This window comes from Myodes glareolus, chromosome 19 (genome assembly GCF_982192425.1).
Source record: "Myodes glareolus chromosome 19, mMyoGla1.1, whole genome shotgun sequence".
Taxonomy (NCBI): Eukaryota; Metazoa; Chordata; class Mammalia; order Rodentia; family Cricetidae; genus Myodes; species Myodes glareolus.
In genome coordinates this window covers 36,914,196-36,928,361 of record NC_142044.1, presented here as the reverse complement: position 1 = coordinate 36,928,361, position 14,166 = coordinate 36,914,196, and the positions used below count along the sequence as shown (strand labels likewise).

The following is a 14,166-nucleotide window of genomic DNA, read 5'->3' as shown; positions in this document are numbered from 1 at the left end:
GCTCCAGTGCAGTGCTGAGGAGACCGGTCCTCCTGCAACTGCAGCCTCTGGGCCTCACCAGCTTCAGCACCGGCGCGCCTGCCACTCTTGCCGAGTTCCGCGCATCACCGCGCACCTGCCACTGCCACTCCGCGCCTGCCGCCGCCGCCTCGGCTGCCTTCCCGCTTCCGCCCCAGAGGAGTTCGCAGTCTGTCTGGAGCCGCAGCACCTGCGAGAAGATGGAGCTGGACCATAGGACGACCGGTGGCCTCCACGCCTACCCTGCCCAACGGGGCGGGCCGGCAGCCAAGCCCAATGTGATCTTGCAGATCGGTAAGTGCCGAGCCGAGATGCTGGAGCATGTGCGGAGGACCCACCGGCACCTGCTGACCGAAGTGTCCAAGCAGGTGGAGCGAGAGCTGAAAGGGTTGCACAGGTCGGTGGGCAAGCTAGAGAACAACTTGGACGGCTATGTGCCCACCGGTGACTCACAGCGCTGGAAGAAGTCCATCAAGGCCTGTCTCTGCCGCTGCCAGGAGACCATCGCCAACCTGGAGCGCTGGGTCAAGCGTGAGATGCACGTGTGGCGGGAGGTCTTCTATCGCCTGGAGAGGTGGGCCGACCGCCTGGAGTCCATGGGCGGCAAGTACCCGGTGGGCAGCGAGCCGGCTCGCCATACTGTCTCTGTCGGTGTGGGGGGTCCAGAGCCCTACTGCCAGGAAGCTGATGGCTATGATTACACTGTCAGCCCCTATGCCATCACTCCACCACCTGCTGCCGGAGAGCTGCCTGATCAGGAGTCAGTGGAGGCCCAGCAATACCAGTCTTGGGGGTCAGGTGAGGATGGGCAGCCAAGCCCTGGTGTGGATACCCAGATCTTCGAGGACCCACGGGAGTTCCTGAGCCACCTGGAAGAGTACCTGCGGCAGGTGGGTGGCTCCGAAGAATATTGGCTGTCTCAGATCCAGAACCACATGAACGGGCCAGCCAAGAAGTGGTGGGAGTTCAAGCAGGGCTCGGTGAAGAACTGGGTGGAGTTCAAGAAGGAGTTTCTGCAGTACAGTGAGGGCACGCTCTCCCGTGAAGCCATCCAGCGGGAGCTGGACCTGCCGCAGAAGCAGGGTGAGCCACTGGACCAGTTCCTCTGGCGCAAGCGGGACCTGTACCAAACCCTGTATGTGGACGCTGAGGAGGAGGAGATCATCCAGTATGTGGTGGGCACCCTGCAGCCCAAGCTCAAGCGCTTTCTGCGCCACCCACTGCCTAAGACTCTGGAGCAGCTCATCCAGAGGGGCATGGAAGTGCAGGACGGCCTAGAGCAGGCAGCTGAGCCTTCTGGAACCCCACTGCCCACAGAAGATGAGACCGAGGCCCTCACACCTGCCCTTACCAGCGAGTCAGTAGCCAGTGACAGGACCCAGCCTGAATAGATGGATCAGACCAGGGTCCCCAGCCTGCCTGCCACAACCAGCCTGTGGCCTTTGCCAACTAGGACTTGAGCTGGGGCTGACTCCCAAAGCGGTGCCCTGTTCAGCCAGGCATCTACTCACCCCCTGGCCTGACTCACAGACAACTGCCACACAACCGTGCTACATGGACTGAACATGAAGAAGTCCCTCTCTGACAGGGCTCCCACCTGCCACCCACCCGTCACCTGCCCTGGCCCTGGCCCTGGCCCAAGTTCCGCTGGCCTCACCCTCTACATTTTCAGACCATCACACAACACCTTTGGTTTCCTCATTCTGCTCCAGTGCCTGGGCCCTTTGGGGCAGTAGGCACCACAGCCACAGAGCATCCCACAGCAGAAGCTAGAGCAGAATCAGTGCCGAGAGAACCTCAACTTCCGGGGATGCAGCCCGCTCCTACAGACACAGCAGATCCAGCTGGTACCCTAGCTGCCTCCCAGGGCAACTGACCAACCTTGGTCAGCATAGCTCCCCTCCTAGGGGTGAGCTAAAGCCACAGTGCAGCTGAAGCAGCAGACCTGACATCATGGCACCTCCTGGCCTCTAGGTGAGCCCTGCCCCATGTATCTTAGAGTTGGGGTGGGAGGCAGAACCAAGTTCATTTTTCCAGGAAGCCTTCAAAGCTTCTCTAGCAAATTAACTGCAGGGATGGGATGGAGTGGAATCAGGGTGGGTGCCAACATAGTGGGCATTGGAACTGCAGGGATCGAGGAGGGGGCTGAGAAGGGGGCAGTGCTGGGGAGTTTGCTGAGCCAGCTCACAGGGACCCTATGCTTTCTCACCCCAGCAGTGATTCATACCAGCGAAGAAAAGCAGAACTCAGCTCCATGACTCAGCTGTGGCAGGCGGAGGGTCCCAGAGGGGCTGAGTCCTCACACCCAGCTGAGGCGGCAGCTGGCACCTTCAGAGCCAGGAGAATGATATCAGGTAAGAGAGTCTTGCCTCCTGCCCTGCCCAGGCCCCAGATCCCAGCCACTCTCCAGATCTCTGGGTTTTCTGAGAAGTCCTGACAGGCCCCGGGGCACCTGTTGGGGGCAGGGTAGCCTACTGCCCCTCCCAGATCTCAGGGTGAACAGTTCTCTAACCATCTCGCCGCTTTCTGTCTCCCTCAGGTCTCAAGGCTGCTGAGAAGTCTTCCTCGCCATGCCTGGAATGGGCAGCACCACAGCACCGGCACCGACCCTCTCCTCTCTGCACAGAAGTCCCAAGACACTTCCAGAGCAGAGCAAACATGATTACAGAGAGGAGGCGCCTGGCAGAGGGCAGCACCCCAACTCAGCCTGAGCTGGAGGTGAAGATAGGCCAGCGTGAAGCCAGGGTCTGCCATGATGCCCACCCCGCTGGCTACTAGCTGCCCGCCGTAGCCACTGCAGCTTGAGTAGGGTCTGTGCTCCTCGCCCTCTTTGCACAGAACCCAGCTCGCTGTGTGGCCACTGCCCCCCACCCCCGCCAGAACCTGGCAGGAGCCTTAAGGCTTGGGCCCCAGCCCAACCCGCCCCTTCCTGCTGTGCCCTGCCTGCCGGTCCAAGCCCAGCCCAGTCCCAGGAGACCCCAGGCCTTGGCTCCTGGGCTGTTCCAGGCATTCCCTGCCCTGCCGTGCAGTGGCTCAGCTGAAGCGCATCCCTGCTGCAGCACCACTGCCTCGTGCCAGCTGGTCACTGCTGTGTCTGCAGTCTGAGTAGGCTTTGTTGAGTTTCCTCCATCTGACTGGTCCACTGGTGTCCTGGGACCAGTTCCACTGACGTTCTGACAGATCCTATGCCCCTTGCCCCTGCCAGTTCCCACAGCTTTGTTTTTGGCACATAAGCTACGACCCACATTCATTTGGCTGGCACAGGGTGTAGGGAGGCCCTTGGGACTAGGGAGACCCTGAAGATCTCAAGAGAGTGTGGCTATCCCCTATTCCCATCAAGCCTTGAAAATGCAGTCAGGCCATCTGTCCATACCATCTTACCTCGAAGACAGATTTTTATATAGATATAGAGATACAGATATATATATATACACGCACACAAGATTTTGTTAATAAAACGATGGAACTTCCTGGAGTCTAGTCTGTGCTGTTTCTCTGGGGTGTGGGCTGGGTGGAAGCAGGACCTCAGAGGAGGAGGCCGCTCCCCTGAGGTTGACTGCTCAGGGAAGTGCAAGGAGGGGGGCACAGGGACCAGGAACAATGTTTATGGACCCCAGAGAAATTTCTGGAGTCCTTGGCCTGGAAGGCCCTCAGGGCCCCCAGAGGCTAACCCCATGGCCTCTAGACCTGGTTCATTCCTGGCCCCTGACCAGCAGAGTGTTGCAAGGGATCTTTTCTGCAGAGTCGAGCTCGTTCTGACTCAGCCTGGAATCTATGGCCAGGGCCAGTGTCCTGTCTACGAGGATGGCCAGGGCCAGTGTCCTGTCTACAAGGATGGCCAGGGCCAGTGTCCTGTCTACTAGGATGGCCAGGGCCAGTGTCCTGTCTACGAGGATGGCCAGGTAGCCAGTGTCCTGTCTACGAGGATGGCAAGTTCCAGCTCTCTGACCTTTAGTTTTCTTATCTGCAAAATGGGAAACCATCTTTAACTCTGTCTAGGCTTGGACTCAAGACCTTGGAAATAACCTGTTCGAGGTCCACAAAGGCCTCACTTCTGTGAAGCTTCTGTGTCACTTCAGCTGACACTGCCAGGTTGCTGAGAGGGAGGGGAGGTGAACTGTAAGGGGTACAAACCCATTCCAGCAGGAGACGAGAGAATGGTGCAAGAACTGTCTGATTGTTAGGCTATGCCACCCTAGTCTAAGTCCATGGGCAGCTGCTATGCAAACTAGTGTCCACGGAAGAGCACTCACCTGGAGGCCTTAGCTTCAGGCTTTCGATGACTCCCCCTACACACACACACACACACACACACACACACACACACACACACACACCACACCACACACCACGCACACACACACACACACACACACACAACTTGAGCCCAATTCTGAACTTTCACTATACCTGTGAGACACCTTTGGAGCATCGCAGAATTCGGGTGTGTTTGAGTGATCCAGTGGCCCAACAGATCATGACAACTGCCATGGTCACCTGCAGATGTCCACTGCCCCCTCTACTGGGAGTTCTGCTTCTTGGAGTCCCAGGCAGGCCAACCAGGCTAGCCAGGAATGGCATGAGCCTAGCTCAGCCCAGCTCAGCCCAGCCTGGGAAGAGCTGCACCTGCTGGTGCCTGGAAGGAGCATGGCACCTGCCCAGGAGAGGAGCGAGCCTGCCAGACTCAGAGCAGAGGCCTGGGAGGCAGGTTACAGACGGAAAGGAGGAAGCCACCTGCTGCCAGGAAGTGTCGTCACCCTCGGCAGGGCCAGCAGGAGCCACGAGTGCCAGGGAAGATGAAAAGACGCCTCTGCCCTTCTCTCCCCCTAATTTTTTTAAATACTGAAAGAGCTGACAAGAGGCAGGGAAAGTGGCAGAGGCAGAGGCGGGTGCCACCACAGAGAAAGGCCGCTTTCTCTTGCTCCCACACTGCTGCTCTCGAGAACCTGGGACCAGACACAGTTTTCCTTTTAATAAGTTGCCACTGTGATTGACAGACTTTCCAAAAACAACATGGTTCTATGTTTCTGTACCCAAGGAAACAGGCAAAAGGCCCCACATGGGATGTGGCAAGGGGTGGAGGGACCTGTGCCCATTCTCCCTTCCTGTTGTCTCCTCACTGTGGTGCTTCACCAGCCCTGGCTATACCAACCCACTGGGTATCATGGAGGGCTTAGTCTTCTCACAGTAGAGCAAGGAAACTGAGGCAGAGAGAGCTGTGCTTGCCTCAGGTTTGGAGCTGAGCTGGATCTGCCATGGGACTCCAGGACATCCTTTGGGCCCATCCTGAACAACCAGTTTGGCTGGACTCTGAACATATCCCAAGGTCATGGCCTTTCTCTGATATTGAGAGAAGCCAGAAGCTGGCTTTAGTGAGCTGGGCAGGGCTGTGACAAGATGAACTCACAGCAGAGCAGAGGTACAGGTACGGGGTCTCTGCCTTCTGTAGACAATGAGGAGTGTGGGAGAAATGGACACCTTTTCACATGGACATGGAGGGTTAAAGAGACCTCCTTCAGGCATGGGTAGAATGAGCCCAGCCTCCCAGGACTCGGCTGAATCCCAGGTAAGGAGTCAGAAGGACATTCCAAGAGGGGCAAGATACAGCAGACCCCTTACAACCTCGTCCTGGCTCCTTGCCCTGCTGTGTTTCTCTCCAACGGAGAAAGGAATCTAGAGTCCAGAGGCCCTTCATCCTGTCCTTGAGGTACAGACCACATTTGAGGATCAGTTCCAGTGGCTTGGCTCAGTCCCCATGACTTTTTCAAGGGCACACCAAGTCTTGGGGTATCTCTCAGTGGGTATGGGTGATCTGGGGAATTAGTTCAAGATGGGTGGCCCTAGGTATGTGAGTGGGTGCCCTGGAGATGAGGTGGGGAGGAGAGGGAAGAAGGGAGGGCCAAGTAGCCCGAGAATGGGAGAGGGAGAGGTAAAAGTGGGGAGGGCTCGGCCTCCAGGCTGAGGGATTTGTCTGGAGCATCCTTTCCTTCTGTCTCTAGTCCCTCCTCCGCTGGGGCCTCTCAGCCTACCCTGCCAGGGCACAGCGTGCGTTCCTACTCTCTGAGCCCAGGGCAGAAAGTGCAGTGAGGTGCCAATGGGAAGGACTCATCAGTGTGGTTCATTCCACAACGTTCAGGGAACCCAGGGCATTGATGGTGCCTGGATGGCAGGGACAGGGAACAGAAGGAGAAGGGCATCGACAACCCCACCTTGAACTGACTGAGTGCCCTTCACACTGAGCCAAGGGATACTCGGAGACCAGCCCTGGCTGCTCATGACAGACCACCACCAGCCAGTGGAGGAGGATTAGCAGCTGTGCTACTGTGACCAGACACCCACAGGCTTCGGGAAACCCACTGGTCACCATGGAGGAAGAGGCTCCATCACTAGTTACCTGGGCACAGAGCCAACAGACAGTAGGGTCCTTTGTCACCCCGCCACACAGACACACAGACACATAGACACACAGACAGACAGACAGACAGACAGACAGACAGACACACACACACACACACACACACACACACACACACACACACACACACACTTTCTTCCTCTGAGTTTTGACAGGCATACTTGTTTCCCGGGATGGGCAAGTTCCATTTGCCTGGAATTGGAAGGTGAATGGAAAAGATTTGCTGAGAAAACAGATGGCCAGAACTAGCCACACCTGGGGTTGTCTGTCCAAATGACTTTCTTTTTTTCCCCTTCCATGGGGGCTAAAGCTGGATCCCCTGACACAGGATGAGAATAGCAGAGTCAAAGAATAGAAGGGGCTCTCTGCCCGCTGTACTGTGTTCCTGTCCTGTCCTGTGACTGGAACCCAGAGCAGGACCACAGGCCCCAGGCTTTTAGGGCCTGCCTGGGAGGACCTGTTAAAAACCAATTGCTTCTGCCTGCCACCATTAGGGGTACGGCAGACAGTGTCTTGGGAGGTGTCACAGACATTTTGTCCACATGTGGCCGGGGACAGGTCTTACTCAAACAGCAGTGTAGCCAGCTGCAGTCCTGCTTGTGATGTCAAGTCTAAGACACATCGGAATGACAAGCTTGTTGGGTCCCTGCTACGGAAACCTCATGATCTGGTCCCCTCTGCCAAGCTCAGCATCTCTCCTGTGTTGTGTTCTTCTAAACTTGACTTCCTTGCTGTGTGGAGGCCAGACGAGAGGCAGGGCTAAGTTTGCGATGGTTCTGCTGAGGGTCAGAGAACTGTTCAGATGGACCGAAGATAACCTGCCTCCTGCTCCCACTGACCCTTGACTGACTCCAGCCACTTATGGAGCCCATCCACGGGCCACTCATGACCCCTGCTTCTAGCCACCGTCCTTCTACCTCTGACAGATCATATACTGACCTCTCATTCCCACAGGAGGAGAAGAGGATTTCAGGTGCCTCCTCTCTTCCGGTTTTCCTCTGCCTCCTCTGGAGGGGTTCTCCCACGCCTGCCAGCGCTCCCAGCTTGTGCCCTAGTTTTGAAGGCACTGGGTGGCATACATTAGCCTGTTTCCTCCGGGAAGGAGGCCAACACCCACTTGGGTATGGGGGCTCCCATACAAGAAAAGCAGGCACAGGACACAGTCCTCTGTACAGAAGCCCCATTTCTGTCTGGAGTGACTCCAGAGCTGAAATATCCACTCCTTATGTGTGTGGAGAAATTGAGGCCGAAGAGAGGTAAAGAGTCAACAGGTAAACCGCAGAGAATCCTCCTGTCTGTCCTTCCTCAGCTCCTCCCTCAAAGTTCTTGTCCCATAAAGTTCAAACCTTCTGGGCCTGCTCCAGAATGTCCCCTGCCTAGATCACCACAGAAAATCCTAATGCTCACCCTAATGACACCTTAATAGGGAGAGCCTGGCCTGGGTTTTACAGATGTATCATGGCTATTCTAGAAGCTGGCTGGACTACACCATCATGGGCACCCAGTCTGCAGAGTGGGGCTTGCTTTCTCCAAACGCTAACTCTTGAGAGAGCTCCATAGCTGGTTCCTAGGCCTCCCCACTCTGCCTGATGATCCATAGTCACAGATCTAGTATTTCTGTCTCTGCCACCGGCTTGGGTTACTCATTCGGTTAAGAACAGTGGCTTCAGACTGTTCCTTGCTCAGAATACTGTCTTCATGAAGCAAGGTTTAGACTTGAGTTCCTCCATTTTAAGGGCTTGCGGTATCACATCTTGCTGAACAGTAAACAGCCCCCATCTGCTCGCATGTTAGGAAATACAAACTAATCAACTCTTTATGCCCCCCAAAGAATTGTACCTGTGCAGGTGATACAGGATCTTATCTGAAACGCAGTTCTCGAGCTCAGCAATCCCAGACGATGGAACCCCTCACCTTGGGTTATAAAGGACCTGGCAGTCACCCTGACCTCTCCCCAGGCACTTCTCAGGCACTCCTCCATGCCCACACTCCTGTCTGTGCTGTGCTGTGGGACAAGGGTCTTTATTCTGTCAATTATAGTTTAAATAAAGCGCTGATTGGTCAGTAGCCATGCAGGTAGTATAGGTGGGACAACCAGACAGGAAGTAGAGGCAGGAAATGAGAACAGGAGAATTCTGGAAAGAGGAAAGCTTTGTCTGCAGTCCTGACCTGGCCACAGAGCAAACAAGAGGTGACTGCCTCGCTGAGTAAGGTACCAAGCCATGTGGCTAACATAGATAAAAATAATGGGCTAATATAAGTTATAAGAGTTAATAAGCGTGAGCTAATGGACCAATCAGTTTATAGTTAATGTTTATAGTTAATCAGTTTATAGTTAATAGACAGACCTCTGTGTGATTTCTTTGGGACTTAATGACTGAGGGAATTGGGCAGGACAGAAAACTCAGTCGACAGTGCTGAATCGCACCAGAGGCAGAGCTCTATGGGATACTCAGACACAACACTGTCCTCTAGGCAGAAAAAGACCTCTCAGTATGTATGTCAGTTAATCAGCCTCTGAGGTCCAAGGCAGACAGGAGTCATCAGGTGAACCACACAGTCTCCTTGTGTCTGTCTTTCCTCATTCTGCCCACCATGTCTCTAAATAGCCTCCCCTACCTTAACATCCAGCCAGTAGAGAAACCTGGACAGACGATCAGGGACCAGTCTGGTTCCCACTGTAACACATCTCCAGTGCCCCTTCTATTCCTCTTCTCTCTCCTGTCTCCCTGTGCATCTCCATCTCTTATCTCCCATCTCGGTCGCCTGCATCCGTCTCCATTTCTGATTCCTTATCTGTCTCCCATTGCTGTCTTGTGTCTGTCGCCCTCTGTCTCTCTCTTTATCTCATTCTGTCTCACTTGTCTCTGCCTCTACTCCTGCCTTTCTCCCTCTCTTTGTGTTTCTTTTCCTGGCTCTGTCACTCCCTATTTCTCTCCTGTTCTTTCCACCTCCCCACCTTCTTTTCTTAGTCTCTCCCCATCCTCCCAGGCCCTGTGCCCTCTCACAGGTTGAGTAAATGTCACCCCTGTAAGGAATGGCATCAGCTCAGGAATCCCAAGACCAAGTTCTCAGCACAAAAAAAGATCTACTTGCCCCAGAGGGACAAAGAGCGGGAAATAAGAGACAAAGACAAGATTCAGAGGGCAAGGGAGAAGAGAAAGGGAATATGGAAAAGGGGGAAGGTGTATTAATCTCAGGGGTTTGGGGGTGACTCTGGATAGAGAGGAGACAAGCATGGTAGATAGGTCAATTACATATATAAAGGGGGAAACCCTGTGTTAGGATGAGGTGCTTAATCTTAATTAGGCATATTAATTAGGTGAGCCAAAGGGGTCTTTTGATTGTTGGACTTCAATATTTTGATAATGAACCTTGGTAGTCAGTTTCAGAAGGAGGAAGCGGCCAAATAAAGCAATAGACCTTGGTGGTTAGCTTTGGGAATGTAACCTAACAGTTTGGGGGAAGTTAGAGGGAATGGGAAAGAAGGGCAAGTCCTGCCAGAACCGTGTTTGCCATGCTCAGGCTGGCTAGAGCCTCTCCAGCCCTCATTCCCCGAGGGCTCACCCACTCCCCGATCCTGCCTGGCTCTCACCAGTGGCTTTAGGATGAATATCTCTGTCCACCCAGTGTCTCACCAACAGCGTGTTCTTTCTCTGACCTATTGCCTTTCCAGAGACCCAACCCTGGGAAGGCGGGGCAAGTGGCAGATGAAACTGGTTCTGTGTCTCTCTCCAAGCCCACACTGGAGCCTAGCCCTGTGCAAAATGTGATAGGACACTGGTGGACTGAGAGAATACCAAGAGAGGCAAAATCTTGCCTGGCAACTATCGCCCAAGGATAGCAGTCACCTGAGGAGGATGTGACCTTCTTCCTCAAAGGTGTATGTCCCTGCTAGTACGACTCAGAAACTTCTTCAGCATGGAGGCAGAGCCAGGTAGGGATTTGGGGAGATCTCTGTATGTAGACTCCTGCACACCTTCGGGAGCCATGCCCTTACACCTCTCCATGGGCAGATGCTGTCTCACCAGGTCTCTGGGCTGTGCTGTGGGTACCCCCTCTATCCTCGGCACTTGTCTACTGTTCCATGAGGACAGATCCCCTGTGCACCAGCCCCAAGATGGCCCCCTTCCCTGGCCAACAACTCCCAGTGGACTGGGCCCTGTGTACAGGTGACCCTCCCTCCAGAACTCAGAGCCCAGGCTCAGGCTGTTGACAATCTGGCGTCTTCCCTGCCAGGAGCACGGCTGTGAAGGAGGCTATTTTTAGTCTCTGTTAGCCCCCGTAATTATCTCGTCTGCTTGGCCCTGGCACCTGGTCCAGTCCCTCTGCAAGATGGCAGTTGTCTCTTAATGCTCAGGGCGACTGGGGACGAGGGGATGGTGCCCTTGTGAGCCGGAGTCGGGGACAGTGACAGTGGCCAAAAGCCTCTTCCATTTTTATCTTCTCCCTCCTCCCAGAGGCTCGGTTCTGTCCACTCCACATTGTCTGTACTTGACATAGGCCAGCAGAACCTCTCAAAAGGCCCTGACACTTCTTGGCAAGGGAGGTTAGAGGCTTTGGAAGGTGGTTCCATTTTCTCTCCAGAGCCCTGGAAATAGACTTGGCCTCTGGGAGCCAAACGCTGATTCTGGGATGAAATAAGAGGCTGGTGGTCATGCAGACTTTTGCATGTCTTGAAGTCACACTCACTGTAAGGAGTCTGTGGCTCCCACTGTACCCAGAATCTGGGATGCACTCTCGTGGGCATCTACTCTCTCCAGACCCCTCAGGTGAACCCCTTGCTGCGTAGGGCTTCCCTGTAAGAGCAGATGGGGTGTGGACTGGGAATTGTGTGGCTTCTCTCGGGCTGCCAGTGGGCATGTGCGGGAAGAGGACCTGGGGTGAAGTCAGCATCTCAGCCAGAGAAGGGAAGCAATTCCCCTGAGGCCAGGTTCCACCCATGGCTGTAGTTCCTGCTCTGGGACATGAGACCACCCCTCAAGTCTGCCTGGTGAGGTTGTTGGGCCATAGACACCCCCCCTCGCTCTGGAACCTATTGCTGATTGATCCCCTCTGGGTGGCAGTTGGAATGGTTCTTCCTTTGGTATCTCAAATCTTGGATAGGGACCTCAGAAGCTTTTTTCAGAAATGCTTTACTGACCTCTCCCCAGTCTGCTCTCCAACCCTCTGTCCACTGCAAGGACTGGAGTGTCTCCTTCCTTAGGAGGCCTTGCTGTGGCCCAGGCAAGCCCTCATTGTCACAACCATGAGGCAGCGAGGCTCTGACGGTAACCTGCCTCCCTACTGAGGACCAGATCCATAATCAAACCTGTGGCCACGGTTACCTGCTATACATGACCTTGCCACCGTGACTCCTGCTCTTTCTCCACTTTCACCTTATGCTGAGCAGACTGGGCCCTTCATGTTAGATTATCCAGCATGGATCAGAAGACAGCAGCTTTATGGTTGGGCTTGAGATGAAGGTGGGTCTAGTGTCATCACGAGATGTCAGGGAGTGCCAGAGGAAGACAGAGGGAGAGCTGAGAGGATGGCAGAAGAATGTCAGAACTATTCAGCAAGGACTCCTTGCTGTGGCTGGCTTCAAAGACCAGGGATATGTCAAGAGCTCTGAGATGTGGTAGTCACAGAGCCTGCCCAAGGCTCTCTGCTGCACATTCTGAGGAGCAGCTGTGACACCCCATGCATAAGCTATGGCCCATAGAACTGTGAGACCAGTATTACTTCTGCCTCAGCCTCAGTAGAGTAAAGCAGCCCTTCCCCCTCCTCACTGTTGCCACAGTGCCTCTCTGTGTCCCCTTACCTGTCAATAAAGCCATGATGGTGTCAGTTCCTGTGGCTGCCGCTGGGCTGACATACAGGTGGCATCAGGCATAAGAACAGCGCTCTGGGGACTGCCATAGGGAGGTGTTTGCAAGTGCTGGCTGTGACTGATCTTCACACACTGAATGGCAAGAGCATCATGATTCAGAGTGAGCCCAAGGGCAGGCTAGGATGTCAGAGACTGGTCATGTGCCCTGGACCTGAGCCTGGGTCTGCAAGAGAAGCGTGCGAGCCTGCCATACGCTGGAAACAGCGAGGACAGAGTTGCTCACTGGACTCCAGCCTTAGCGAAGGGAGCTGATCTCTTGGTTGCTCCCAGCTGCTCAGTTTTGAAGCTGTTGCTCTTTATTTACCTTCTCTGTGTTTCCACCTCTGCCCCTCCCCCACCCTCTAGGCATTGCTATGGGAACCAAGCTAAGGTAACCACAGCATCCCTGATGGATAGGTCTCAGACCCAGCAGGCATGTGCCTGTGTGGGCATTTATACATAGATTGGGGGCTGTGGGTTGAATAAAGGTGCCTGGGAGATTAGAATCATGTCGTGGGGTGGAGGGGAAGGAGGGGGCTAGAAACCATCTCTTGCCATACACGCAATGCCCTGACCAGGATACAACCCCTCACCTTTCTTCTTGGTCCATCCTTCTCACCATCATGGGTCCTGGTCACAAAAACCTCTGCTTCCTTCACACTGCTCGCCCTTAGACCTTCCTTGAAGTTTTCCTGATCCCTCTCCTCCTTACTCTACCATACTTGGCTTCCCAGCAATGGACCAGCAGAACTGCAGGCGGTGTACATGACCTCACTTGGGGACATGAGGGTGGATCCTGTGAATCTGCAAAATGATGTTCCCTTTCTCCTGACTTGTGTTCCCCATTTCACAATGTGTTTGCTCTCGTCCCCTCTTCTCTACCCCTCTGCAGTCTGTGGTCACCTGCAGGTGAGTGTAAGGGACCTTGACAGCCAGCACCAGCTTTGTAGGTGGCAGTGGTGTGGCTCTGTGTATAGCCAGGAGCGATTCTCCCGCTAACAGCAGCCTACGCCTGTCACTGCTTCCGCCCACGGGAAACTGGGGAGCTCCGTGCCTGGAGTCCCAAAGAGCTGCGTGGGCGGGAGGAGAGCCTCCTCCCCTCCCCCAACTTAGCCAGTGAAAGGCTCTAGGAGTTACAGGGTGGAGGAAGGTTCCTTCTATTTGGGGTCCTGAATCTCACAAGAGCCAAACCCAATCTCCCCCTCAGACAGAGCCCCAGGGCAGTTAAGTCAAGAGGATCAGCAGGCATCCCAGAGAGACTCTCTTTTCAGCTCTCACTGGCCACAGACTCATCTGGTCATTGTCTCAAATGCTTCATACATGATGAGATGTTTTGGACATACTAGGTAAGATAAAATACACAAGAAAAGTGAACTTCACCCATCTCATTCCCTCCGTCACACACACACACACACACACACACACACACACACACACAGGGCTAACAGAAAACCGCTAAGTCATGGTGGTGACTCACAGTGCAGCCTCTGTCCACGGTGCTGACCAGGGCAGTACCCACATCCTCCACCCGATGCAAACAGGAAACAGGGGTAAGGGCAGGGGCTATGAAGACTGGCTTTCCTGCCCAATACAAGGGTTGGGACTAACACAAGTGGACTAACTCACGAGATGGAGCCCAGGCTGCTGCTCTCCTAGGCTCCCTGGAGGTCATGTGTACTAAGGAGCTCCAGGCAGAATGAGTGCCCCACATTCTCTGTCAGAAATCTGTATTCACAGAAACATACACGGATGCATTTATATCAGTCCACAAAGCAGAAGGTATTGACTAACACTAATTTGCAGCCTCTGTTTCGCTGGCTGCAATTTGCCAAGTGGTCCTGATTTTCTTTGACGGCTGGTGGAGAAAAATAGGTTCTTTATT

The 14,166-nt window shown here is 54.4% G+C and overlaps 1 protein-coding gene across 2 annotated transcripts; it reads left to right on the top strand.

Moving 5' to 3' along the window:
* On the top strand, window positions 1–3,489 carry Arc (activity regulated cytoskeleton associated protein). 2 transcript variants are annotated; one of them, XM_048457230.3, is made up of 3 exons: window positions 1–1,992; window positions 2,236–2,372; window positions 2,558–3,489. In XM_048457230.3, the coding sequence occupies exon 1, from the start codon at window positions 219–221 to the stop codon at window positions 1,407–1,409; it is 1,191 nt and encodes a 396-aa protein (XP_048313187.2). In that variant the 5' UTR covers window positions 1–218; the 3' UTR covers window positions 1,410–1,992; window positions 2,236–2,372; window positions 2,558–3,489. The 2 variants fall into 2 exon arrangements, with proteins under 2 accessions (XP_048313187.2, XP_048313186.2); XM_048457229.3 differs by having other exon boundaries at window positions 3–1,992; window positions 2,233–2,372.
* The last annotated feature ends 10,677 nt before the right edge of the window (window positions 3,490–14,166 follow it).